General features: G+C 39.2%; 1 protein-coding gene across 2 annotated transcripts in view; it reads left to right on the top strand.

The window, feature by feature from the left end:
* Positions 1–14,374, top strand: part of MTHFD2L (methylenetetrahydrofolate dehydrogenase (NADP+ dependent) 2 like) — a 130,843-nt gene extending 116,469 nt beyond the window's left edge. For both annotated transcript variants that reach the window (XM_036763934.1, XM_036763935.1), the window contains one exon: positions 13,684–14,374. In XM_036763934.1, coding sequence (XP_036619829.1) covers positions 13,684–13,796 — 113 coding nt within the window. In that variant the 3' untranslated portion in view covers positions 13,797–14,374. The remainder of the gene's footprint in view (positions 1–13,683) is intronic.
* The last annotated feature ends 12,483 nt before the right edge of the window (positions 14,375–26,857 follow it).

Genomic DNA, 26,857 nt, shown 5'->3' with positions numbered 1-26,857 from the left:
TTCACTGAGAAAGCTTGAAAGTTCTCTATTTTATTGAAAATCCATATTTTTCCTTGGAGTATGATACTCAGTTTTGCTGGGTAGGTGATTCTTGGTTTTAATCCTAGCTCCATTGACCTCTGGAATATCATATTCCAAGGCCTTCAATCCCTTAATGTTGAAGCTGCTAGATTTTGTGTTACCCTGCTTGTATTTACACAATACTCACATTGTTTCTTTCTGGCTGCTTACAGTATTTTCTCCTTGATCTGGGAGCTCTGGAACTTGGCAACAACATTCCTAGAAGTTTTCTTTTGGGGATTGTTTTCAAGAGGCGATCAGTGGATTCTTTCAATTTCTATTTTACCCCCTGGCTCTAGAATATCAGGGCAGTTCGCCTTGATAATGTCTTGAAAGATGATGTCTAGGCTTTTTTTTTTTCTGATCATGGCTTTTAGGTAGTCCAATAATTTTTAAATTATCTCTCCTGGATCTATTTTCCAGGTCAGTGGTTTTTCCAATGAGATAGTTCACATGTCTTCCATTTTTTCATTCCTTTGGTTCTGTTTTATAATATCTTGATTTCTCATAAAGTCACTAGCTTCCATTTGCTCCAATCTAATTTTTAAGGTAGTATTTTCTTCAGTGGGCTTTGGACCTCCTTTTCCATGTAGCTAATTCTGCCTTTCAAGGCATTCTTCTCCTCATTGGCTTTTTGGAGCTCTTTTGCCAATTGAGTTAGTCTATTTTAAGGTGTTATTTTCTTCAGTATTTTTTTGGGTCTCCTTTAGTCAGTCCTTGACTTATTTGTCATGGTTTTCTCACACCACTCTCATTTCTCTTCCCAATTTTTCCTCCACTTCTCTAACTTGCTTTTCCAAATCCTTTTTGAGCTCTTCTATGGCCTGAAACCAGTTCATATTTTTCTTGGAGGATTTTGTTGTAGGCTCTTTGACTTTTTGACCTCTTCTGGCTGCATGTTTTGGTCTTCTTTGTCACCAAAGAAAAATTCCAATGTCTGAGTCTGAATATGAGCCCGTTTTTCCTGCCTGGCCATATTTCCAGCCAACCTACTTGACCCCTGAGTTTTTCGAGGGGTCTATGACTGCTTGTAGAGTATGGAGTACTTTGTTCCAAGCTTGAGTGGCTGCACTGTTGTTTTCAGAGCTACCCAGCAAGGTCTGCCACACCAGCACTACTCCTCCGCCAAGAACTGCCAACCCGGACCGGGACTCAGATTTTTTTTATATTATTTTTTTATTGAATGTATTTAGTTTTCAGCATTGATTTTCACAAGAGTTTGAATTACACATTTTCTCCCCATTTCTACCCTGTCCCCCACTCCAAGATGGCTTGTATTCTGGTTGCCCTGTTACCTAGTCAGCCCTCCCTTCTGTCACCCCACTCCCCTCCCATCCCCTTTTCCCTTTCTTTCTTGTAGGGCAAGATAAATTTCTATGCCCCATTGCCTGTGTATCTTATTTTGTAGTTGCATGCCAAAACTTTTTTTTTTGTTTGTTTTTGAACATCTGTTTTTAAAACTTTGAGTTCCAAATTCTCTCCCCTCTTCCCTTCCCACCCACCCTCCCTAAGAAGTCAAGCAATTCAACATAGGCTACATGCATATCATTATGTATAACCCTTCCACAATACTCATGTTGTGAAAGACTCACTATATTTTGCTCCTTCCTAACCTATCCCCCTTTATTTAATTTTCTCCCTTGACCCTGTCCCCTTTTGAAAATGTTTCTTTTTGATTATCTCCACCCCAATCTTCCCTCACTTCTATCATCCCCCCTTTTTATCTTCTTCTTCCTCCTTTTTTCCTGTGGGGTAAGCTACCCAATTGAGTATGTATGGTATTCCCTCCTCAGGTCAAATCTGATGAGAGCAAGATTCACTCATTCCCCCTCAACTGACTTCTCTTCCCTTCCTACAAAACTGCTTTTTCTTGCCACTTTTATGCAAGATAATTTACCCCATTTTATCTCTCCCTATCTCCCTCTCTCAGTATATTCTTCTCTCATCCATTAATTTTATCTTATTTCTTTTAGAAATCTTCCCTTCATCTTCAGCTCACCCTGTGCCGTCTCTCTCTCTCTCTCTCTCTCTCTCTCTCTCTCTCTCTCTATATATATATATATATATGTATATATATATACATACACACACATACATATATACATACATACACACTCACATATACATATATATATACATAAACATAAATATATATTATATATATATGTATATATATATGAATATTCCTTCAGCTACCCTAATGCTGAGGTCTCATGAATCATACACATCATCTTTCCATGTAGGAATGTAAACAAAACAGTTCAACTTTAGTAAGTCCCTTGCAATTTCCGTTTCTTGATTACCTTTTCATGCTTCTCTTGATTCTTGTGTTTGAAAGTCAAATTTTCTACTCAGCTCTGGTCTTTTCATTGAGAAAGCTTGAAAGTCCTCTATTTTATTGAAAATCCATATTTTGCCTTGGAGCATGATACTCAGTTTTGCTGAGTAGGTGATTCTTGGTTTTAATCCTAGCTCCATTGACCTCCAGAATATCTTATTCCAAGCCCTTCGATCTCTTAATGTAGAAGCTGCTAGGTCTTGGATTATTCTGATTATGTTTCCACAGTACTCAAATGGTTTCTTTCTGGCTGCTTGCAGTATTTTCTCCTTGATCTGGAAGTTCTGGAATTTGGCAACAATATTCCTAGGAGATTTCTTTTTGGGATCTATTTGAGGAAGCGATCTGTGGATTCTTTCCATTTCTATTTTGCCCTATGGCTCTAGAATATCAGGGCAGTTCTCCTTGATAATGTCTTGAAAGATGGTATCTAAGCTCTTTTTTTGATCATGGCTTTCAGGTAGTCCAATAATTTTTAAATTATCTCTCCTGGATCCATTTTCCAGGTCAGTGGTTTTTCCAATGAGATAGTTCACATTGTCTTCCATTTTTTCATTCCTTTGGTTCTGTTTTATAATATCTTGATTTCTCATAAAGTCACTAGCTTCCACTTGCTCCAATCTAATTTTTAAGGTATTATTTTCTCCAGTGCTCTTTTGGACCTCCTTTTCCATTTGGCTAATTCTGCCTTTCAAGGCACTCTTCTCCTCATTGGCTTTTTGGTGCTCTTTTACCATTTGAGTTAGTCTATTTTTTAAGGTATGCTTTCTTCAGTGTATTTTTCAGCATTTTTTGGGTCTCCTTTAGGAAGTCATTGACTTGTTTTTCATGGTTTTCTCACATCCTTCTCATTTCTCTTGCTAATTTTTCCTCTACTTCTCTAACTTGCTTTTCCAAATCATTTTTGAGCTCTTCCGTGTCCTGAGACCAGTTCATGTTTTTCTTGGAGGCTTTTGGTGTAGGCTCTTGCACTTTGTTGACTTCTTTAGGCTGTATGTTTTGGTCTTCTTTGTCACCAAAGAAGGATTCCAGAGTCTGAGACTGAATCTGGGTGCATTTTCGCTGCCTGGCCACATTCCCAACCAACTAACTTGACCCTTGAGTTTTTCAGCGGGGTATGACTGCTTGTAGACTAAAGAGTTCTATGTTCCACGCTTGGGGGGATGCGCCAGCTCTGCCACACCTGCACTCCTGCTTCCCCAAGAACCCCCAACCTGGACTGGGCTTAGATCTTCAGCAGGCTGTGCACTCCTGCTCTGATCCGCCACTTAATTCCTCCCACCAGGTGGGCCTGGGGCTGGAAGCAACTGCAGCTGTCCTTCTGTAGCTGCCCTACCTCTGCTGCCCCTGGGGCCATAGCCAAACCACAAACTCCTTCCACTCCCGCAGCTTTTCCCACTAACCTTCTCTGTTGTCTTTGGTGTTTGTGGTTTGAGAAGTCTGATAACCGCTGCAGCTCACTGATTCAGGGTGCTAGGGTATGCTCTGCCTGGCTCCTGGTCTGGTTGGTCTGCACCACTCACACTGGGCTCTGCTCCACTCTGCTCCCAGCTCGGTGTGGGATAGACCACACGCAGAGACCATCCAGGCTGTCCTGGGCTGGAGCCCTGCTTCCCTCTGCTGTTTTGTGGGTTCTGCAGTTCTAGAATTGGTTCAGAGCTATTTTTTATGGGTTTTTGGAGGGACTTGGCGGGGAGCTCACACTAGTCCCTGCTTTTCAGCCGCCATCTTGGCTCTGCCCCCAGGACTCAGATCTAAGCTGGCTCTGCACTCCGGCTCAGGTCAGCCACTTAATTCCTCCCAGCAGGTGGGCCTGGGGCTGGAAGCAACTGTAGTTGTGTAGCTGCGCCTCCTCCGCTGCCCCCTGGGCAGTGGCTAAACCTCAAACTCCTTTCACTCTGTCCCCCGAAGTTTTTCCCACTAACCTTCTCTGTTGTCTTTGGTGTTTGTGGGTTGAGAAGTCTAGTAGCTGCCACAGCTCACTGATTCAGGGCACTAGGGCTTGTTCCTAGAGTCAGGAGGACCTGAGTTCAAATCCAGCCTCAGACACTTGTCACACTTACTAGCTGTGTGACCTTGGGCAAGTCACTTAACTCCAATTGCCCTGCCTTCCCCCCTCTTAAAAAAAGGAGTAAAAAAGATCACTGAACAGTTAATTTCTGTTGTTCTATCTTTTAAGTCATCTTGAATGATTTTGACAAATGGATTAGAGACACCTCATTTAAAAAAGATCCTATGAGAAAATATTTTCCTCAACTGACTTGCATTATTTTTCGTCATCAGCTAACAATAAGGACAGTGGGATCTATGTCCTCTATATCTTTTCAGTCAAGTGCAAAATGGTAAAAAAAAATGTGCTCCATTCATTGTTAATTGATGTCCCATTTTGTTCTAATATCAAGCCTAAACTACCATGAGTCCAGCCTGAATCTGGTTCAGCCCAGAAAATATTCTTCCATCTGTTTTCATCCTTAAATACCTTGGTTAATTGAGTGTCTTTGCTGAGTTGTCTTTAAAGTAGTTTTATCCTCTACTGCTTCAGTCTGCATTATAAGGTGGTACTCTTCACATATGCCTATCATCCTTCTTTGTTAGATTTTACAAATGAGTTTATTTTCTAATGGAGTATTGCCCTTGGAAGCTATCTCTCTATCTTTGGAAATTAGGTTCCATATTTGCTAACTAAGGTACTTTTGGGGCTCTTTTGGTCTCCTTGTTATTACAATTCATTCACTATGGATAAACATCTACATACAGTTGTTATAATTGGTATCAATGTCCTTTCTGCTATCCATTTTCCGCTTTTGATTACTCATTTAAATAGTTTAAAATTTAGGTGTTTTAATTGTGTACAAATCCTTTTTTCACCATCATCTTCATCACTTGACTTGAAAATTTATTCTAATCTTAGCTTTGATAAGCCAATTGGCTGTAGAGAGAGGAAATGATAAATCCCACACCAATATCAAATCTTTTCTTGTCTGTTAAAATATAATCTCTCATTTTCTTGTAATGTTATTTGGTGCTAACTATATCCAAATCCTACAAATTCTTTTCCTAGAAAATTGTTAATTATATAAAGGTATGAGGCTTTTGTATTATTTACAAGTCTTTGGTTTCTTTCATCACTTCTTCCTGAATCATACTTTTATGTATATTTCTCACAATTCTCAATTTCCCCCACCTTTGCCAGTGAAGTCAGTTACTATCATAATATATATTGGATCTTATCAAGTTCTTCATTGAATTTCTCAACTTCTTCATCCTCAGACATTGATATTAGTATTAAACTACAATTATTTAATGGTGGTCTTTTTGTAAGTATTATTAGTTAGTGTGTAATGACCAAAATCTCACAAAATAATCTTTCTTATTGCCTTTGAGAGTTCCCATAAAACACTTTCCTAACTCCTCTCTTTGGCTCTCCAAGGAGAATCTGTGATTTAGCTGAAATTTGCTTCTTTCTTTTGATTTAGCTTATGGCAAAAATGTCAAGATTAATATGATTCACTTCTTCCATCAATATGTTCATGAATTAGTCATTGGATAAGGAGCTGAGATTTTGATTACAAATAGCCCAGCTAAAGTTTATTGGCACTCTGTATGATTCTTAGCATCCTCTGCCAACTTTCCCTTGCTCTCTTGTTACTTTCAAAAGTAAAAGGGGGCCACTCTGTACTGAAGGACATTTAATATTTTCTTTGTTTCATGGCATCTCAATTCATGGGCAGTAAATTGGTTTATCAATGGTTCAGTACAAGGAGACATGGAGTACAGAAAAAAATATAGTAAACCAGCTATATCCAGGAGATATGTGTATAGTAAGGAATGGGAGGCAGAGGGGATGATGGAAGCAGGTGAGGATTACTTGGATCTTTGGTGGAATTTAGCACTTTGCTGGAGGCCCTAGATAGATTGGGCAACAAAATCAGTAAAGTCTGGTGGGTTTTTATAGAGTACTTATCTGAAGTAAGCAGGACCAGGCACTGGAGGGATGGAATGAGGAACCTGGACCTGGAGATGGGTGCTGATTCATGATGGGTGGGTGGAGTGGAGAAGGTGTCAGGTTTTGAGGAGAAGACTTCTGGGAAAATGGTATCTAGCTAATATTCAAATTCCCTAATGCTAGGAAAAGGCCTTTGGGCTGTTACCACTGGTTTCATTCCAACAAAATGACTCAGGTATTTTGAACTTCTTTATTTATTGGGTAATGGAGACCAATGGGTTCATTACATATGGGCTGTCATCCCTCCCTCTCCCCCCAAAAATCCTGACCAAATGGCCAGCCTAGTAATCATGAAACTCGTTGTACTTCAGTTGATCCTTAGAAAAATGACATGCTATGCCTAAACCCAAGCAGGTAGAAGCCTCAGTCTACCCTCAGGGAAAGACTGGCCAATAAAAATGAATTCTCACAATGGAATATTTGTGAAGTTACTGTATTGAGGAAGAGAAAGTGTCTGTTGTTTTCCTTAGTAGCAGCCTGAAGTGAAATCAGTTTTCTCACTTGATTAATCACAGTTCAGAGTTAGCGCTGGTATTTTATAAACACATTTGTTAGAACAACACTGAAATAGTAGCAGTAGTTCCAGTCAAAGACAAGGTCCCATCCCCATTTATTTGTATTCATGGGATTATCACACATTACATGATTGTTCTCGTTTATATGTAAATTATGCTTTACTTTTTTTTTTTTTTAGTCTTTAACATTCGGTAGTATAGTTTGAGATCTGGTAGTGCCAAGTGCCCCTTTCTCCACTGATAGTGCCCCAAATGAATTATATTATTACCATATTTTTATAAGATAAGTCATATCTTTCCTTTCTGTCTTTCTTTCTTTCTTTACTGCTTGCTTGCTTGCTTTCTTGCTTTCTCTCTCTCTTTCTCTCTCTCTCTCTCTCTCTCTCTCTCTCTCTCTCTGTCTCTCTTTCTTTCTTTCTCTTTCCTTCCTTCTTTCTTTACTTCCTTCCTTCCTTCCTTCCTTCCTTCTTCCTTCTTCCTTCCTTCCTTCCTTCCTTCCTTCCTTCCTTCCTTCCTTCCTTCCTTCCTCCCTTTCTTTCTTTCTTTCTTTCTTTCTTCCTTTCTTCCTTTTTTTCTTTCTTTCTTTCTTTCTTCCTTCCTTCCTTCCTTTCTTTCTTCCTTCCTTCCTCTTCTTTCTTTCTTTCTTCCTTCCTTCCTTCCTTTCTTTCTTCCTTCCTTCCTCCTTTCCTTTTTTTCTTTCTTTCTTTCTTTCTTTCTTTCTTTCTTTCTTTCTTTCTTTCTTTCTTTCTTTCTCTCCTTCCCCCACAAATAAACTTCAGTGGCTCCCTATCACCTCCAGGATTAAATATAAAGCCCTTTGTTTGGCATTCAAAAGTCTTTAAAACTTGTACCCTTATTTCCTTACATGTCTACACTTATTAGACTTTACACGCCTCCATGTACTCTATGATTCAGTGACATTGACCTCCTTTCCCTTCCTTACACAAGATGACGCTATACATTTTCATTGGCTGTCTCCTGTGCCTGGAATTCTTTGCCTCCTCATCTCTACCTACCTGCTTCCTTGAAGTTCCAACTAAAATCCTACTTTTTACAAGAAGCTTCTCCTGGTCTCCCTTAATTCTAATGTGTTTCCTCTGTTAATTATCTCCAATTTTTCCTGTGTGTGATTTGTTTCATTTTGTTGATTTCAGGTTGTCTTCCCCATTAGATTGCTTGAGAACTGAGACTATGTTTTTGCCTATCTTTGTATCCCAAATGTTGAGCACAGTACCTGGCACACTTAAGTGTTTAATAAACATTTGTTGTCTTGATATTATCTTGTACTTTCTTTTTCATTGATTTAAGTTATATGATGAGTTACTGGCATTATCACCACCTATGCTGGAGCCCCTTTGACAAATTCAAAAGCATTTACTAATATTGACTGAGCTCATTAAATCACACACTAGGCAAATGTTTAAATTTCATCTGTGAAAATCTCTGCTTACTTAGATGATTTTCAAATTGGTTGCATTTGGAAAGAAAGTACATTGCCAAGGAAAATGATAAATACTGGATGAATGAGAGGCAGTGAGTCTAATGAGAAATATAATTTACTTTGCCTCTCCTTGTTACTGTCTTTCATTTTGTTATTCATACAATTTGTTTTATTTATGATTTTTTTCTAATGTTTAACTCTCTTTATATTCATAAGTGCAGCTCCAGTTTATTGTCACACAATCTTGCTTTCTCAGATGCCTTGTTTAACTCACCAGCATGTCTGGGTAGCCATTATATGGCTACAACTCAAACTTTCTGAAGTAATGATCATTGATCTGTCCTGACATGAAGAAGAGTGCTATGTGATTAGACTAGCTGTGAAACACTAAGTAGAGGTCATAATAGAAGGGAAAAATATGATAGATCTAGAGCTGGAAGGAACTTTAGACGTTATCTAGTCTAACCCCTTCAGTATTCTGGGTTGTTTTTTGTTACTGTTGTCCAAAGTGAATCTTTACATTTTAAGAATATTACTTTTAAGCAACATAGTTCTAACTCTTCTTTCTAATCCATTCTGCAATCTTCTGTTTTATTACTGAGTTTATTCCATTGTCATTCAGGGTTATGATTTTTTAAAATTCAATTTTATTCTATTTCCCATTCCAGATTGTATCCCTCTCCCCATCTGCTCCCCTGCCCATTGAGAAGGCAAGAAATACAGAATTCATCACATATATAAAGTCATGCAAGACAAATTTTAACATTAGCCAAAGAAAGAAAAAGAGATTAAAAAAATAAGCTTCCATCTGTATGCTAAGTCCATCAGTACTCGCCTTAGAGGTCTATCAGTTCATGTAAGTCTTCCCAGCTCTTTCTGAAACCATCCCCTGTATCATATTATTATTTAAATATTTTATATATTTATTTTTCTTTTTTTAATTTAATATTTTATTTTTCCTCAATTTCATGTAAAATAATTTTTTAACATCCATTTCAAAAATTTTGAATTCCAAATTCTCTCTGTCCCTCCCCTCCTTAGTCTTTGAGAAGGCAAGCAATTCAACATAGGTTTTACACTCTGCATCATTTCTAACAGTACAATATTATTCCGTCACTTTCAAATGCCATGACTTTTTCATCCATTCCCCAGTTGATGGCTCCATTTTCCAATTCTTGGCCAACATAAAAAAGAGCTGTAAAAATTTTTTAATATACATTTGGGTGCTTTTTCTTTTTCTTTGATCTTTTTTGGGATTAGGTTACAGTAGTGATGTTGCTGGGTCTGCCCTTTGGTGCTTATATATCTGAGCAGTTTTGCTTCATAATTTCTTGAAATATGATGTCTAGATTTTTTTTATTCATGTCTTTCAGGTAGTCCAATGATTCTTAAACTATCTCTCCTTGATCAGTTTTCCATGTCACTTTTTTCTATGAGATATTTCACATTTTCTTTCTTTCTTTCAGTCTTTTGAGTTTGTTTTATTGTTTCTTGATGTCTCACGGAGTCATTAGTTTCCACTAGGCAACTGCAATTTTATTTTCTTAATCATTTTTTGTACTGATTTGACCAAGCTGTTAATTCTTCTTTCACAATTTTCTTGCATTGTTCTCATTTATTTTCTCAATGTTTTGTTCTTTAATCTCTTAGGGGTTCTTTTTGGCTTCTGTCTAAGCTATTTTCTTGGAAGCTTTGCTTTTTGGTATTTTCAAGTAATTATGTTCCTCTGTATTGGTGTCTTGAACTTCCCCTCCTCCAGAGGAGTTTTTATGGTAAGAGCCATTCTTGTTCTCATTTTTCCAGCCTATTTCTTGACTTTGAACTTTATATCAGAATTGTGTTCTACTCACCTTTGGGGAATGTCTGGCCTGAGCTTCTGTCTTTTTGTTATTCTTCTGCTTTCACAACTCCATCTGGGGCCCTGTAAATTTTTGGTCATTCCAAAGTAATGTGATCTGGGAAGAGACCTGTTCACTGCCTACCTGGTCTATGTTCTACAAATTTCTAACCTGGTTTGGGGCTTTTGACTTATGCATGGTTGAGCTTCTCTAGACTACTGTTGGACTTAATCACAGCCTACAGAGAAGTGCAGAAAATTCAGAGCAACTGAACTGCCAGTTGCTCCTGGGTTTTGGTTCCCTGATTTGGTTTATTCCACTGTAGACCTATGTGAGGGATTAAAAGTTAGAACTGAGTTTTATTTCATTCTTGGACTCAGAGCCACATAGCTATAGTTCTAGAACTTTTTTCTTTCTGCTTATGCAGGTAGGGCCCCTGTGCCATCATGTCTGAGACTATTCCTCTTGGCCATGAAACTATGACATAGAACTGGGTAATGGGCAACAGAGTTCATAAATGGCATACTTTCCTATGCCTAGTGCTAGGACAGGAGTCCCCTGGCATCTTTTTCTGCCTGAGTGTTTAGTTCCTTTACTGTCCTTGGTCTCTGGGCTGCTACCCAATTCTGCTGCCACCACAGCCAAGTGCTGCTTCCACCTGCTGCCATGATATGCTCCTGGTCAACTCCCACTACATTATCTGCATAAGCCTGTTCATCTGCCCAAGCTGCCCTGGGATGGAAAACTGACTTTTCCTTAACTTTTCCCATCAGAATTTGGTCTGGAGTATTTTCTAGGTTATTGTGGAGTGGTTGTATTGGGAGAGCTAAGGAAAAAAGAGTGCTTTTATTCGCCATTTTGACTATACACCACCACTCTATGACTCATTTTTCAAAATGGGGAAGTTAGCCAAGAGAGACTAAATGATATCTCCAAGGGCACACAGGTAGTGCATGTTAAATCCTGGATTTGAATTCATGTCCCTCTGAATTCTGTGCTGTTTCCACTTCACCAACCTGCCTTTTGATGAGTGAGAAAGGACTCCTAGACAGCATGGGAATACAAAAAGCATTTTGGTTCTGATGTGATATTTTAAATCTCATCATTGCCTTTGTTTCTTTATTTTGTTGTTAGAGGTACCTCCTGACACTTTAGGGAAATTAACTTGGTTTAGGGGTCACTTTTTCACTCTTCTACATATCATCATATTGATTTAGAGCCAGAAGCTACTTTAGGGATGATCTCTTCCATTTGTCATTTGACAAAATCAGAGAGAGTCAAAATGATTTTCCCAACATCATACAATGACCAAGTTGAAAACTGGGATTTTAACTTAAATACTTTGATTCTAGAGGCGATATTTTTATTCTCAGTGCTTTCCTCTGATGCTTTCCTCTCCCTCCGCATTCTGTCTAATCACTCTTCCTCCAAGAATCCTTCCCTAATTTTGGAAGAAGAAAATTCCGAGGTTAGTGTAGTCCTTGGTAACATTTTACTTCCTTGAGTGACAATGATACAGTCTTAATTATTTTTCCTTCCATCTTTTTAAGGCTGGAAACTCAATGGTATCCTTTGTTGTTAACAACAAATTAACATCAGAAAATCCACTTTGTGGTTGCAGGAGGAGGGTTCAGGGGGATTTGCTGAAAGGTGTTTGTTATGGGGAAAATATTAATTTAAAAATCAATGGGAAATATGGAGGCAAAGTTTCAGACTTTTGCTAAGTTTTCCTCATAAATTGGTGCATTGATAGAAAGTTAAATGTAGACATGTTCTGGGGGGCTTCTATAAATACTTTACAGCAACTACTCCTTCAGGCTGAAATCAATCAAATATATATTAAGTGCCTACCATTGCAAGGCAACTGGGTGGAGCAGTGGATAGAGTGCCAAGCCTGGAGTCTCATTTGAATTCATTTTCACAAGTTCAAATCTGGCCTCAGACACTTACTAGCTGTGTGACCCTGGGCTAGTCACTTAACCCTGTTTGCCTCAATTTCTCCATCTGTAAAATGAGCTGGAGAAGGAAATGGCAAACCAGTATCTTTATCAAGAAAACCCCAAATGGGTCACAAAGAGTCAAATACAACTGGAAAATCCCTAAACAACAACCATATGCAAGGTGCTAGAGATATAAAGATCAGAAAAAAGTAGTCTCAAGAAGGAGGCTACTATTATAAACATAGGTTTATAAAAATACATACAAAAGAAAACCAAGGTAATCAGATAGGTGGAGGTACTAGCAGTAGTGGGAATCAGGAAAGACTTCATGCTGGAGGTGATCATATTTGAGCTGTGTCCTGAAAGAAAATCAGGTTTTAAGAAATGGAGATGAGAAACAGGTGCATTCCAAACACTGGGAACAGAGAGAACAAAGCCTTGGAGATAGGAGAGAATTCAGATGAGAGAGAGAGATGGGACTGAACTTAGGGTGGTGGCTGTTTAAATTAAAAGGTGACATATATGAGAGATATTATAGAGATAGAAACACTGAGATTTGGTAACTGATTGTATGTGTGGCGTGAGTGTGTGAAAAGAACAGAATGACTGAGCAGTTTCCAACTTGAGTAAATGGAAGGATGGTGGCGCTCCTATAGGAGAAGCCAGGGAACTCTGGAGCCCTGGGGTTCTTGGGGGAGCTCTAGCATCAACAGTCAGCTTCCCCAATTAAATATAATTCAGGAAGTGATCTTCTTGCCCGCAATTTGGTGCCATGCTGAAATCCTGGTGCATTAGTCCTATCTTCCCTTCCCCCTCTCCTCTGCCTCATCTCTGCCTGCTGAACTGGAATCACTTACCCTTGGGAGTTTCTTGGTCTCTTTAAAATCTTGCCTGTTCTGCTATCTGTGTCTTTATAATGGGTTTTATCTCCAGATTAAAAAAACCCAATTTTTATTTTATTATGAGCAAGTGTTTACTTGACACAAGGGATTACTATGGGGAAGGACAAAGAGTAACTTTGAACCTCCTCCTCCCCCTCCTCCTCCTCCTCCTCGTCCTTCTCCTCCACGTCCTCCTCTTCCTTCTTCTTCTTCTTCTTCTTCTTCTTCTTCTTCTTCTTCTTCTTCTTCTTCTTCTTCTTCTTCTTCTTCTTCTTCTTCTTCTTCTTCTTCTTCTTCTTCTTCTTCTTCTTCTTCTTCTTCTTCTTCTCCTCCTCCTCTCTCTCTCTCCCTCCCTCTCTCTCTCTCTCTCTCTCTCTCTCTCTCTCTCTCTCTCTCTCTCTCCTCTCCTCCTCCTCCCTCCCTCCCTCCCTCCCTCTTGTATCTCTCAACACAGAGAGGGGTTTCATGCAGAAGTACACACACACACACACATATATATATATATATATATATATATATATATATATATATATATATACATATATATATATACAATGTATTGATGTCCACATTCTTTGATGGATCATTTATTATATTGACATGGAGTATGATCTGAATAATGTGTCACGATAACATATGTTCTGTCCTCTGTTTCTTTTATCAGAAGTTAAGAAGAAAGCGAAGTTTATCACTCCAGTTCCAGGTGGTGTGGGACCTATGACTGTGGCCATGCTTCTGAGGAATACCCTTCTGGCAGCCAAGAAGGTCATTTACTAGACAACTCCTGCTACCTGGCACGAAAATAAGATTGATGTCATGTGGTTTATTTATCAGCCAAGAGTCAAAACCTCTATATTTTACTACAAAGCTGTTTATTTCTACATTATATTTATTTTTCATGTATGGAATGATTCTCAATTTGGCAGCTCACAAAATCTTGTGCATTCTCTGCTAATGGATTATTCTTTTAATTTTACTTTAAGAAAAAAGCAGTGATTGCTCTTGCCTTGTAGATAACACTGGTTCATTAAAAAGATTAAGCTACAGGTTGCTGAAATAATAAAAGGACTTACAAGCAGGTGACAGGTTTCTGAGAATATTCACAGCCATGTCCTTAAAGGAATCTTGAATATTTCACCATGTGCATGGGAGACACCTAGTCCTCAGATAGCCTTCAAGGGAGAGTTTTGCTCTACTGAATCGGATGCTTTCTTTTATAGGAACAGTCAACATAATAAGATCTTGTTTTCTGTTTCTCGTGTAACTATCAAGATGTGGTCTTCTTCGGAGTATCATTCATGAAAGCCTGACTGTTCCCTTCTCATGCCTCCATTGGAGAGGAGATGCTGTCAAAATGTGTGTAACTAATTAAAGATTTTCTAGAAATGGAAAAAGGGAATATGAGTCAGTTATTATTGATATTTTCTTGATCACTTTTTTGGGATGGGGACCAGGAATGGCTATCAGCTCTCACTTATCATTTAGTATCATTTTGCATTTTAAATATTATAAAAACTGATCCCTTCACACCTTCAAAATTGTAGCTGCAGTAGCTTGGGCTTCCTCTGTCTGTTATACCCTGCCCCTTCACCCCTCCTCTCCACCTGTCTAAACATGGAATAAGTTGCCTCAACGGGTAACTCACTCCTCACTGGAGGTCTTTAAATCAAATAATGATGATGTTTGTATCATCAACCGTGATTTTAGAGGTAATCTAATTAGACTTGCTTTTCTAGATGAGGAAGCCAAGGTGCCAAGAGAAGGGAATAAGAGGAAAAAAAACAAGTACCCACTGTGTGCCAGGTATTGTGCCAAGTGCATTAGAAATATTATCTCATTTGATCCTCACAACATAGAGATAGATGATACTGTTATTAATTCCATTTTACAGCTGGGAAAGCAAAGGCAGAGAGAGTTAAGCTACTTGCCCCGGGTCACATGACTAGGAAGTTTCTGAGGCTGGATTTGAACTCAGGTTTTCTTAACTCCAAATTCTGTGTTATTGCTGCTATTCCACGTAATGTATGTAAAAGGGAATTTGTTTCATTGTGGGTTGGACCCTTCCTGAGGTTCCTTTCTAATATGAGATTTTGTGATTTCGCAGGGAGGTCACTGACCAATCCTTGGGTCATTCTGGTTGTATTTAGATTTGTTTCTCAAATCCATACTGCTGGTCACTGCTCTTATGGTGTCATTTTACCTAGTTTCTGACAATAACCCAGAAAGAATTTAGAACAAATCCATTGTGAGTTTTACCCTGGCTAGGGATGTACAGAAGCTAGAAGAGTGTAGCCCCGTAGGGAACCTTTCTTCTCCTCTGCATGGGCGAGATTGATTCTCACATCTCTATGAACTGATTTGATCTGGGCTCTAAAGAATGGATAGGATTTGGATAATCTCAGATGAAGAGCAGGAGAGCATTCTGGGGGGTGGGGTGGGGGGGTGGAGGCAAGAATGAACTTGACATGTTTGTAGGACAGTGAGAAAACCAGCCTGACGGACTGGATTGGAGGATGTATGGGCATTATTGAGAAATAGCATTGGATAGGTAGGGTGTGGTTGGATTACAGAGGGCCCTGGAAGCCAGACAGTTTCAACTTTAATCCATTGACAACTCAAGGAGCCACTCACTATGTCTTGAGCAGAATAATGATATAATTAAAATGATGTTCCAGGAAAACAAGAAGGAAGCATTTTACAAGATGGATTAGAGCAAATGAAAGTAGAGGCAGGGAACCCAGTTAAGAGGCTGCCAAAATCTTGACTTGAGGTGAGAACCCGGGCTATAGTAGTGTTCCTATAAATAGAATAAATAAAGAATAAAAGAGAAACCTCCTCATCACCTTATGCTACCTCTTATATGCCAGACACTACACTAATTGCTTTACAAGTCTTATCTCATTCAATCCTCCCAACAACCCTGGGAGGTAGACACTATTATTATCCCCATCTTACCAATAAGAAACTGAGTCAAACTGAGGCTTGCCCAAGGACACATAGCTAATAAGTGTCTAGGGCCTTGAACTCAAGTCTTACTGACTCCAGGCCCAGATCTCTATCTACTGTATCACCTAGCTTCCCCTAATATTAAAAAGAATGAACTAATATTTGCTTCAGCAAGAAATTTCACCACTCTGGGGTTGTTTCAGATTACGTTATCTCTAATATCTCTTTGATCACTAAAATTCAATGATGAGTCCAGTTCAGCAATGTGTTGTTTGAAGGAATGACAAAATATCAGTCCTGTCTGTAGTCATAGGTACTGGGAAGTGGAGGAGGAGCTTACGTGGTCCAGTGGATAGAGTGCTGGGCCTGGAGTCACAAAGACTCCTCTTCCTGAGTTCAAATCTGGTCCTACCCACTTACTAGCTGTATCAAGTCACTTCACCCTATTTGTCTCACTTTCCTCATCTGTAAAATGAGCTGGAGAAGAAAATGGCAAACCATTCCAGTGTCTTTGCCAAGAAAACCCCAAATAAGGTCACACAGAGTTGGACATGACTGAAATGGCTGAACAGCAACACGACTGGGAAGTGGATGAGAGGTCAAGTGTAGAGATGGTAGGTCTAACAGTTTATATCCACAGGGTTACTGCTTCCATGTGTGAGGGAGGATGATTGTGCTGAAGGTATTAGCATAGAAAAAGCTAAGGACTGACTTGAATAATTCTTATATTAGGTATTTGAAGAAGAAAGAGAGTAAAGAAGGGAACATGGTTAAGGGGTGATTAGAAGAATAAGGAGGGGAATGAGTATAATGTGATAACACAGAAAACAAGAGAAGAATTTCCAGATTCAAGGAATGATTAATGAGAGGTTCCACTAGAGTGGGGCGATTGGGATTTTGCTAATGAGGTTTAGAAGAGCACGTTTTCTTTCTTAAGGGTCCTCCGGTCTGTCAACACTGCACCTTGTGGTGCTCCATTATATGACCCCTGCACCTACAGTATAAACATCCTCATTTCTTCAGTCAGACCTAAATTGTCATCCACAATGATCCTACCACCATCACGTCCCTCTTCCAAGGTCACTGGGACAGCATCCCAAAATCAAGGGCAGCTGGGTGGCCCAGTGGATGGAGCACTAGGCATGAAGTCAGGAAAACATGAGTTCATAATTCAGCCTCAGACACTTACTAACAGCTATCTGCCTCAGTTTCCCCAACTGTAAACTGGGGATAATAACAATATCAACCTCTTGGGGCTGTTATGAGGATCAAATGAGATACTATTTGTGAAGCACTTAGCACAATGCCTGGCACCATAGTAGGCACTATATAAATGCTTCCTTTTTCCCCCACCCTCCCCTTCAAAGGAGATAGCCTCCCTCTCTGTCATATGTCACATATGCTGCTTCTTTTTTTTAAGAGTTCAGTTATCCAAGGGTCATCAGGTTTGGAACCAAAGGCTGTACTGTCGGGACCAGGTTATGCCTCCCCTTTGGTGACTTCAGCTTACCAACGTGGACAGCCCAAGTCAGGAACCAATATAAATGCCCCTGGTAGTGCAATCAAAGTGAACATTGGCCTATGTGGCTCAAGCAGGCATCCCAAGCCCTTTGTGTACCCTAGCTGATCTACCTTGGTCAATGCATCATAATTTCTCCCCTGGTGGCTTCCTCAAGCAACTGTCTACTGGTGCCTACATCTCTCTCCTCCACATTTCTCTCAGCCATTTTGCAGTGTTTGCTGTGAACATGCACTGGCTCGTTCTAGGTTTATGACCAACACAGTGAATTGTTGCAGAAAGATGAAGATTGATGAAAGATCGAATAGAGCCAGAAAGAGATCAGACTGACTTTTGAGAGAATAGTTTCACCACACAGTGGGGAGAAAGAGGGAGAGAGAGTCATATTGCAGAGGGTTCATGAAGGAATGGAACAAAATTTAGTGTTCAAAGAGTCTGGTAGCAAAAGCAAGAAGGAAATTCACTGGTATCTGTAAGAGGCAGCAGTCAAACAAAAGGATTTCTTTTAAAGAAACATTTAAAATTTCTTTTTAAAAACATTCTTTTAAAGAAGTTGATTTTTTTTTGGCAGGGCAATTGGGGTTAAGTGACTTGCCCAAGGTCACACAGCTAGTACATGTGTCAAGTGTCTGAGGGCAGATTTGAACTCAGGTCTTCCTGAGTCCAGGGCCGGTGCTCTACTCACTGTACCATCTAGCTGCCCCAAGAAGTTGATTTATTCAATCAATAAACATTTATTTAAAGAAATGATACACACATGTTTGAATAAATAAATTAACAAATCCATACCCTTCATTGTGCCAGGTACAGTGGGAGGACATGATCCACCATCGAGGAGATTACAATCTAGTTGGAGGACAGAGGGAAAAATAGAGAAGAATTAAGTGTATATAAGGAATTCAGAGTCATGAAAGAGAATAGAAAGGCAAAAAGGAGGGACTCTTATAAAGAGAGGGCACCAAAAATATTAGCAAGGATAGAGATGAGTAATTTGGCAAGTAAGAGGAGTCAATTAAACTATGATGAGACAAGCACGGTCTTAAAGTGTCCCAGGTTGCCAACTATCAAATGTAGAAAGCAGCAAAATTGATACCAGATAGTTCCACATCCTGTCTTGTGCTTTCCCAGGGGGCATCATTCCCAGGAAGGACCACAGATGTCCTATGGTCTGCACCACCACCAATACCACCTCTTGTTGATTTCAGGGCACAACTTTTGCTGCTGCTTCGTCATTATGATCACAAAGTTTGCCTTGATATGCCCAAATTGCTAGTTATGCCTCTCAGTTACCATGGTGAAATGGTCAGATCCATGGTCAGAATGGACAGGTTAAACTCAATCAGTCAATAAACATTTATCGAATACCTATGAAGTATCAAACACAATACTAAGAGAGAAAGGTACTTTGGCCTCAAAGACTAACCTAGTTAGCTGCCTTAGATCTCTTTCTGTTTTGTATTTCCTGAACCCTGTTAGGCAGATGATTATAATAAAAACTACATTTCTAAAGTTTACAAAGCATTTCTTCACAACAACCCTGTGAACCGAATGATAAAATAGCATCACATCCATTTTATAGATGAAGAAACTGAGTACCAGAAACATGTGACTTGCCTAAAGTCCAAATATTTGAAAGTATCAGAGCTGAAATTTGAACCCAAGCCTGCTAGTCTACATTGTATATGAATATATGATGACTTATTAGTTGATAAGAGTCTTGGTCCTTATTTAGTAGGGGCACCTAGGTGGCCCAGTAGATAGAGCACCAGGCTTGGAATCAGGAAGTCTCATCTTCATAAGTTCAAATACAGCCTCAGACAGGTGGTAGCTGTGTGACCCTGGGTAAGTCACTTGACCCCATTTATCTCAGTTCCCTATCTGTAAAATGAGCTGGAGAAGGAAATGGCAAACCCCTTTAGTATCTTTGCCAAGAAAATCCCAAAATAGAGTCACAGAGAGTCAGACATGACAGAAAAATGACTGAACAACAAGAACAACCTTGTTCATTGTCAGGACATATTTATTAAGTACCTACTAGGTGCCAGCTCTGGGGATTCAAAGGAAAGCAAAAACAGATTTTGACAGCATTGGCATCCAGTTCAATGAAGCTCTCAGTTCAATGAAGAAGACAACATGTTAAAAACTATATACAAAGATATGTATGTATGGACAAGAAACAGAGATGGATGGATGGATGGATGGATGGATGGATGGATGGATGGACAGATGGATGGAGACAGACAGATACATAGATAAACAGATGATAGTTAGATAGATGGATAAATACATTCTAAATAAGAGGTGATCTCAGCTGGCCATCATTTGCAGTTTGGGGTGAGGTGGAATTTAGGCCTTTTGCAGAAGGTAGGATTTGAGCAGAGCTTTCAGAGAAGTAAGGAGGCAAAGGTGAGGAGGAAAAGCATTCTAGGCATGAGGGACAGCTAGTGAAAGGGCGGGGGGTGGTGGTCAGGAAATGGCGGATGTATATAAGAAACAAGAAAAATGCCAGTATTGCTGCATCATAGAGTATGTGGAATGAAATATAAGATTGGAAAGGTCAGAAGGATTCAGATTGTGATGGGCTTTATTTTTTCCTACATATATATATTATATGTATATATGTATATATGTATATATATATTATGTGTATATATATATATATGTGTGTGTGTGTGTGTATGTATACACATATTATATATATACATATATATGTGTATATATATATTTCTCAATTTCATGATAAATGCTGGAGAAGATGTGGAAAAATGGGGACACACATACATATTTCTGATGAACAATACAGTTACAGACTTGAATAAAAAATCAAGGAAAGAGGGAAAAGTTACAACACATCAAAAAAAATCAATGTGTTTTCTTAACCATATGCACCTTGATCATATATATGTGTGTGTATGTGTGTGTGTATGTGTGTGTGTATGTGTGTGTATGTATATATATATGTGTGTGTATGTATATATATGTGTGTGTACATATGTATATACATATATATGTATATGTATATATGCTAAATGAAAGCCTGAGGAAACACTGGATTAAAGACTTTAGACCTATCAAAACTTGACCTTCAAGCTAGCACACAGCAGAGGATGTAAATTGTTTGAGGTGGAAGAAATTAACATGAGTTTGACACTTAAAATTTTATTTAAATTGTATTGACTAAAGTGGCTATTTGGGATGCCAATGCTGTAGGCATGACTGATAGGGTGTTTGTCACCAGACACTATGAATTGAGGTGTTCAAGGAGGCAATTATTTGGGACTAGAATCTAGTCTTTGTCATCTGGCTTTTCCTATGTTGGCCAAGAAGGGAGATTGTTAATCTGGTTGATGCCTCATTTACCAATACAGACTGAGTGAAAATTAATGAGTGCCAGCTTTCACAGAACAAAAGAAAAAATGGTGGGTGCCACCAATGCTTTACTATACACGTGATCTGTCCTTCACTAGAGGATAAATTTCATAAAGATAAGGGTTGTCTTTATGTAACCTTTGTATCTTGTCTGATACTTAATCCTGCTCCTTGTATTTTCTTATTTCAGTCATGTCTGACTCTTTGTGACCCCATTTGGGATTGTCTTGGCAAAGATACTGCAGTGGTTTGTCATTTCCTTCTCCTTCTTATTTTACAGATAAGGAAACTGAAGCAGAGTTAAGTGACTTGCCCAGGGTCACACAGCCAGTAAGTGTCTGAGGTCTGATTTGAACTCAGGAAGTTAAGTCTTCCTGACTGTGCTCCGTACTCTATCTGTTGTGCCATCTAGCCACCTGCTCCTTGTATTAGTGGATGCTTAATAGTATTCATTGAAGATAGTTGAGACTAAGCACCATGTCTTAGGCTTCTTTTGCTTCCCCCATACCACCAGGAGCAGCAAAGAGTACATTGGAGAAATTCAGTAAATATTGATTGGGGCCATTGCCAGTTGTCTTGCCTCCTGGATTCCAACGACTGGAGGAGATGCTGATGACTTTGCGCAGCTCTGCATCACTTAAATCTAATTCACTTACAAGTCAAGACATCACCCTCCTGATGTCGTTGGTCCTCTTCAAGAACAAAGAGTGAACAACAACAGCAAACACTTATTTAGTTAGTGAGTGAATGAATGGATGAAGAACATCTTGTCCCTATGACCTATTTTTCTCACCCTAAATTCGAGGTAGGACTGATCAAGAAATCTCCTATGGAGTCAGTGTAACTCTCATGTCAGAAGACCATGGTTCTAATCCTGTGAAATCTGATGTAGAATTTTTGGTAAGTCACTTCACTTCTGTGGGACTCAATTTTCTCATCCATAAAATGTATATATTTGTTCGGTGCCTCCAAATGGCTTTGGAGGTCTCTTCCAGCTCTAAATCTATGAACCTATATTCCATATATTATTTTTTAAGATATTGGTTAAAATGTATTTTAGAAGAAATATTCTAATGGAAAAACTTTCTATAAGATGAAGTAAAGAAAGACCCAGAGAAGACTATATACCCACTTTAGGCCTGTTCTACTCTGAATATGTCTGACTGTTCATTTTTTCAGTCAATCTTCCATAACTTTCATAGAAGACTCTTCTGACCAGGAACCTCAGCCACCAGAGAGGTAATTTTCTAAAAAAGTAACAAGATAGGACTGATCAGAGAGTTAGAAACAAGGCTGCCTACCACATGGACATGATGTAAGAGCAAGACCTCAGCCACCAGACCCAGAGAGGAGACAAGTGCACAATACCTTCTGATTGCATCATCCCGCCCCTGCTGATCAAGATGAGGCAACAGGTTAATGCTAAATGGGAGTTCAGAGTGGTCCCTGACACCCAGATTGTAGAATTTTTATGATCCCAGATCCTATGGCTAGCTCTCTTCATCCCTGAAGTTTAAAAGAAAGAGAAGACATGGATGTCATGCTCCATCATTTTTCAGAATCTTTGTGGATGACAGACCCAATCGAATGGTACTTAAGAGTCGGCATTTATATGGTGACAGGCACTGCGCTAAGTGCTTTACAAATATTATCTCATTTGATTTTCACAACAACCCTCCGAGGTAGAGGCTATTGTTATCCCCATGTTACAAATGAAAAAATAAAGGAAACACAATTTAAGTGATTTGTTCAAGTACACACAGCTAGTAAGTATCTGAGGCTGGATTTGAACTAAAGTCTTCTTGACTCCAACTCTCTATTTATTATACGATATAGTTCCTAAGGTTTCTAAGTATGCTCTTCTTATTCCTGTGATTCAGTCACAGGGTCCCTAAGCAAAAATGCCTTTCTCCTATTACTGGTTCTCATGCCTATCTGTCTCAGCCCTACCCCTCCTTGGTCCTGCTTTTGCTCTCCTCTCCCCTTCCATCGTGCTCTCTGGAAGCCCAGTTCTATTATTAACAAACTTCCCTTTCTTTCAAAATTCTGCCTCTGAAATCCATTCCACTTTGCACTCATAGAAACCTGGCTCCCCTCAGAAGTAATGATTCCCTGCTCACTTCCTGCAGTGCTGAGTTCACCAACTCTCATGTATCTCAATACACTGGGTTAGGAACAAGGACAGGCACACAGAAAAGTACGTTCAAAATAAAACAAAGCAATGTGTAACAAAGCTTAAAGCGGAGAATGGGGCCAGGTTGGGAGGGGATTTATATGCCAAATAAAGGAGTTTATATTTGATCTTAGAGGTAATAACTGTTGCAACAATTCAGCTAGCAGCTATTGTGGGGGTGAAAGACCAACACGAACCCAACAACAAGAATGCTGCCAGCACAGGTTCTTTTGATCTGCTTTACTAAGGAAAGTAATGTTAGGGGGTTAACAATCTTATTTCAATTCAATATACAAATATCATTCACTTAGTGCAGGGGAAAAAGCCAGCACTCTGAACTTCAGAGCAAATACAAACAAATTACAAACATACATTATAAATAGACCAAATACAATTCATAGTTACCAAGAAGGCATCAACATCTGGGTTCACAAGCTGGAGGGCTCTTAACTACAGCTTCCCAGAGACTCCACATCAACACTCCTCCAAGAGTGAGAGCTCCCAAGCGAATAGCTCTGTCCTTTCTTTTTATACAGTCTTTGGATATCATCAAATGTCATCTGAACAACCAGAGCTTAGGCTCCTATTATTGGCTCTGGTCTTAGCAACTCCCCTTAGGACCCTGAGGGCTAAGTCCACATAGGCTTAGCACCTAGTATTTAGGGGTTTGGGCCTGGGGCTTTATACCTAGTAAGGTTCAATCAGAGACTTAATCAATTTATCATTCTAAGACAGTAAAAATGTCCCAACTGAATTGATATTACAATAGCCCATGGAGTTTATTGAAGAGATACATGGTCAGACTTGCACTTTAGGAAATCTCTTTGGCAGCTGGGTGGGGGAGGGATTGAAGTGGAGAGAGACTGAGGTAGTGACACCACTTAGGAGGCCACTGTAATACCTCAGGCAACATGTGATAAAGACCTGAATTATAGTAGTAGTTGTGTAAATGGAGAGAAAGGGATGCTGAGGATATAAAAACAGTAAGATTAGACAATTGATTGTGTATGTGGGTGAGTAAGAAGTCAAGGTCAACACCGAAGTTTTATCTCCCTAAATCTTGACCCGCCTTATCCCAGAACTCAGAAATTCTTCTCTAACTGTGACTTCCTAACCTTTCAATGCTGTTAAAATCACAAAATTTTACAGTTGGGAAGGGCACCTTGTACTGGAAAGGAATCACTACCATCATTACGTCGTATACAAGATTGTCTAGTCTCTGCTAAAGGACCCCCATTGAAGAAGATCACTTTTTGAAGATTTGGGTTTCTCCTGGCTTTTTGAATGAAGTCTATGCTTTCATCTCATCAAAAGTATCACCATCGTTTCCAAAAGGAAACATATTAGCGATTTCTGTAACATGATTGATCAGGATGCTCCTTTTCCTTTTGGACAGCTCTCTAATTGCTAGGACTTTTTTTAAACCCCCCGATATCAGGCCCACCATTTTCCTCTTTTCTATTTCTATGAATTGCTCCAGGTCATGATCTCAGAGGTCAGACATTACATGTATGAAGACAATTATCATTTCCCACTTAGTCTCTTCTTCCCCAAAATAAATATGCTTAGTTCTTTCTGTTTGTTTTTTTTTTTGTTTGTTTATTTTTGGCAGGGCAATTGGTGTTAAGTGACTTGCCCAAGGTCACAAGCTAGTACATGTGTCAAGTGTCTAAGGCCGGATTTGAACTCAGATCCTCCTGACTCCAGGGCTGGTGCTCTACTCACTGCACCACCTAGCTACCTCATGCTTAGTTCTTTCATCCAATCACCATTCAGATAGAAATGGATCCCAGCCTGCCCCATACTAATCTAGAAAACTACAAACTAACATTATCTGTTATATTATATTTTTATTTATTTTGTTGAACATTTCCCAATTAAATTTTAGTCTGGTTCAAGACAGACTCTAGAGTTTTGTGGTGCCTTGAATTGTATACCTTCTGAATATGGCATGGATTAGGCTCTCAAAACCAGTGATAGTAGGGCTTAGACTCTGCCAAGCTGGAAACAATGGTTAGTTCCTTGTTGTCTTTCGTTCTCAAAGAGGACCAAAATGACATCACTATGTTGGAGTCAATACATATTGAAAACAATAATGATGGTGATTAAAATAGCCAGCATTTATATAGCACTTCAAATTAGCAAAAACACTTTACATTAGTCTCATTTGATCCTCCCAACAACTTTGTCAGGTAGATGCTATTATCATCCTCCTTTTCCTGATGAGGTTGGGAAAAGTTAAATTACTTGCCCAAGGTTGCGTGGCTAAGTAATCAATTTAGGTGACATTTGAACTGAGCTTGTCCCGATTTAAAATTCAGTACTCTATCCCTTGCACCCCCTAGAGGCCAGCTTGCAAAGATTTTTCATACAAGTCCAGAAGTTTACTGTGATTCTCTCAGTCGAGGACCAACTTCAGCAAATTCAAAGAGGCTCTTTAGTTATCATACTTACCATCATCATTTACCATGGCATCTCAGTAAATTTGCCTATTAGTGTGTGAAGGGGTTTTCATTTGTGTCAATGCTACAAATGCCTCCACTAATGAAGTGATCTCTGAACTGAAGACATTTCATCTGATGGCATATTTTTTTCTGGATAGAATTTGGGGATATATGGGTTTTGCATCTAGATCTGTAGTAGTGATATTGCCGGATCAAAAAATATGTATATTTTTATAGTCCTTCAGACATAGTTCCAAATTGCCCTCCAGAATGTTTGGACCATTTCACAACCCCACCAATAGTTCATCAAAAAAAAAAAAAGCCAAAACAGAGATTGCTGCCATCACACTCACTCTACGTAAAGTAAGGCAAGGCATTAAGTGCTTGCGATATGCCTGGCACTATGCTAAGCCCTGGGAATCCAAATAAAGGGGGGGAGGTAGCAACCATTTATTAAACACCTACTATGTGTCAGTCACTAGGCTGATTATAAATATTATCTCCTTTGATCCTCTCAACAACTTTGTGAAATAGCTTCTATCATTTCCATTTTACAGTTGAGGAAACTAAGGCATACAGAGGTTAAGTGGCCTGTTACTTCAACTTAAAATGAAGATGCTTATGTCAACCCCCACTATCTACTTCCCGGTCCTGTCAGGGCATATGGGATTCTATTTAGTGCTTGCAAAAGATTTTTTACTTCAAACTCATCAATTATAGTCATTTCCTAACAGTTCAACAAGGTATTTGCCAGGAATAAATATCCTAGAAGTGATCTTCATGTACTGACAAAGCAGAGACCAAATATGGAAATGTTAACAGAAAAAAAGAAATGCTTAACATGAGCAAGCATTTTATATGAATTTAACTTCCTGGAGCATGTTCTTGCTCAAGTGTTAGTGGGTTTAACAAGTTTATTCACGATGCCAGTGATAACCTATCTGCATTCGAACAGGTTCCAGAGGTAGACAGGAGATATGAGCAATTTAAATTCCTATGTTGAAAGGTACTGTGTTCCATTAAAACTGATTGTACAAATCACCAAAAAAGGAAAGGCCCAATGGGAGCCACAGTCTGGCCTCTACCTACTTTTACAGTTTTATTTCATATTACTCACCAACTCTTCATTCTAGTTAAACTGGCCTGCTAGCTCCTATGTGACATCCTACCTCCTACTTCCTTTGCTTTTACTTGTGACCTGGGCCCCATGTGTGGAACTCAAGTCCTCACCTCTACCTGTCAAATCAACCCCTAACTTTCTTCAAAGGGCAGCTGAAGTGCCACCTCCTCCATGAAGCCTTTCCTGATTCCTCTAGGCCCTTTCCTCAAAAGGGAGTTCTTACTCCCTTTTGAAATTTCCCTGCCTTACTTTGAATCTACCTTCTTT

This window comes from Trichosurus vulpecula, chromosome 6 (genome assembly GCF_011100635.1).
Source record: "Trichosurus vulpecula isolate mTriVul1 chromosome 6, mTriVul1.pri, whole genome shotgun sequence".
NCBI lineage: Eukaryota > Metazoa > Chordata > Mammalia > Diprotodontia > Phalangeridae > Trichosurus > Trichosurus vulpecula.
This window is presented reverse-complemented; position numbering and strand designations above follow the sequence as displayed.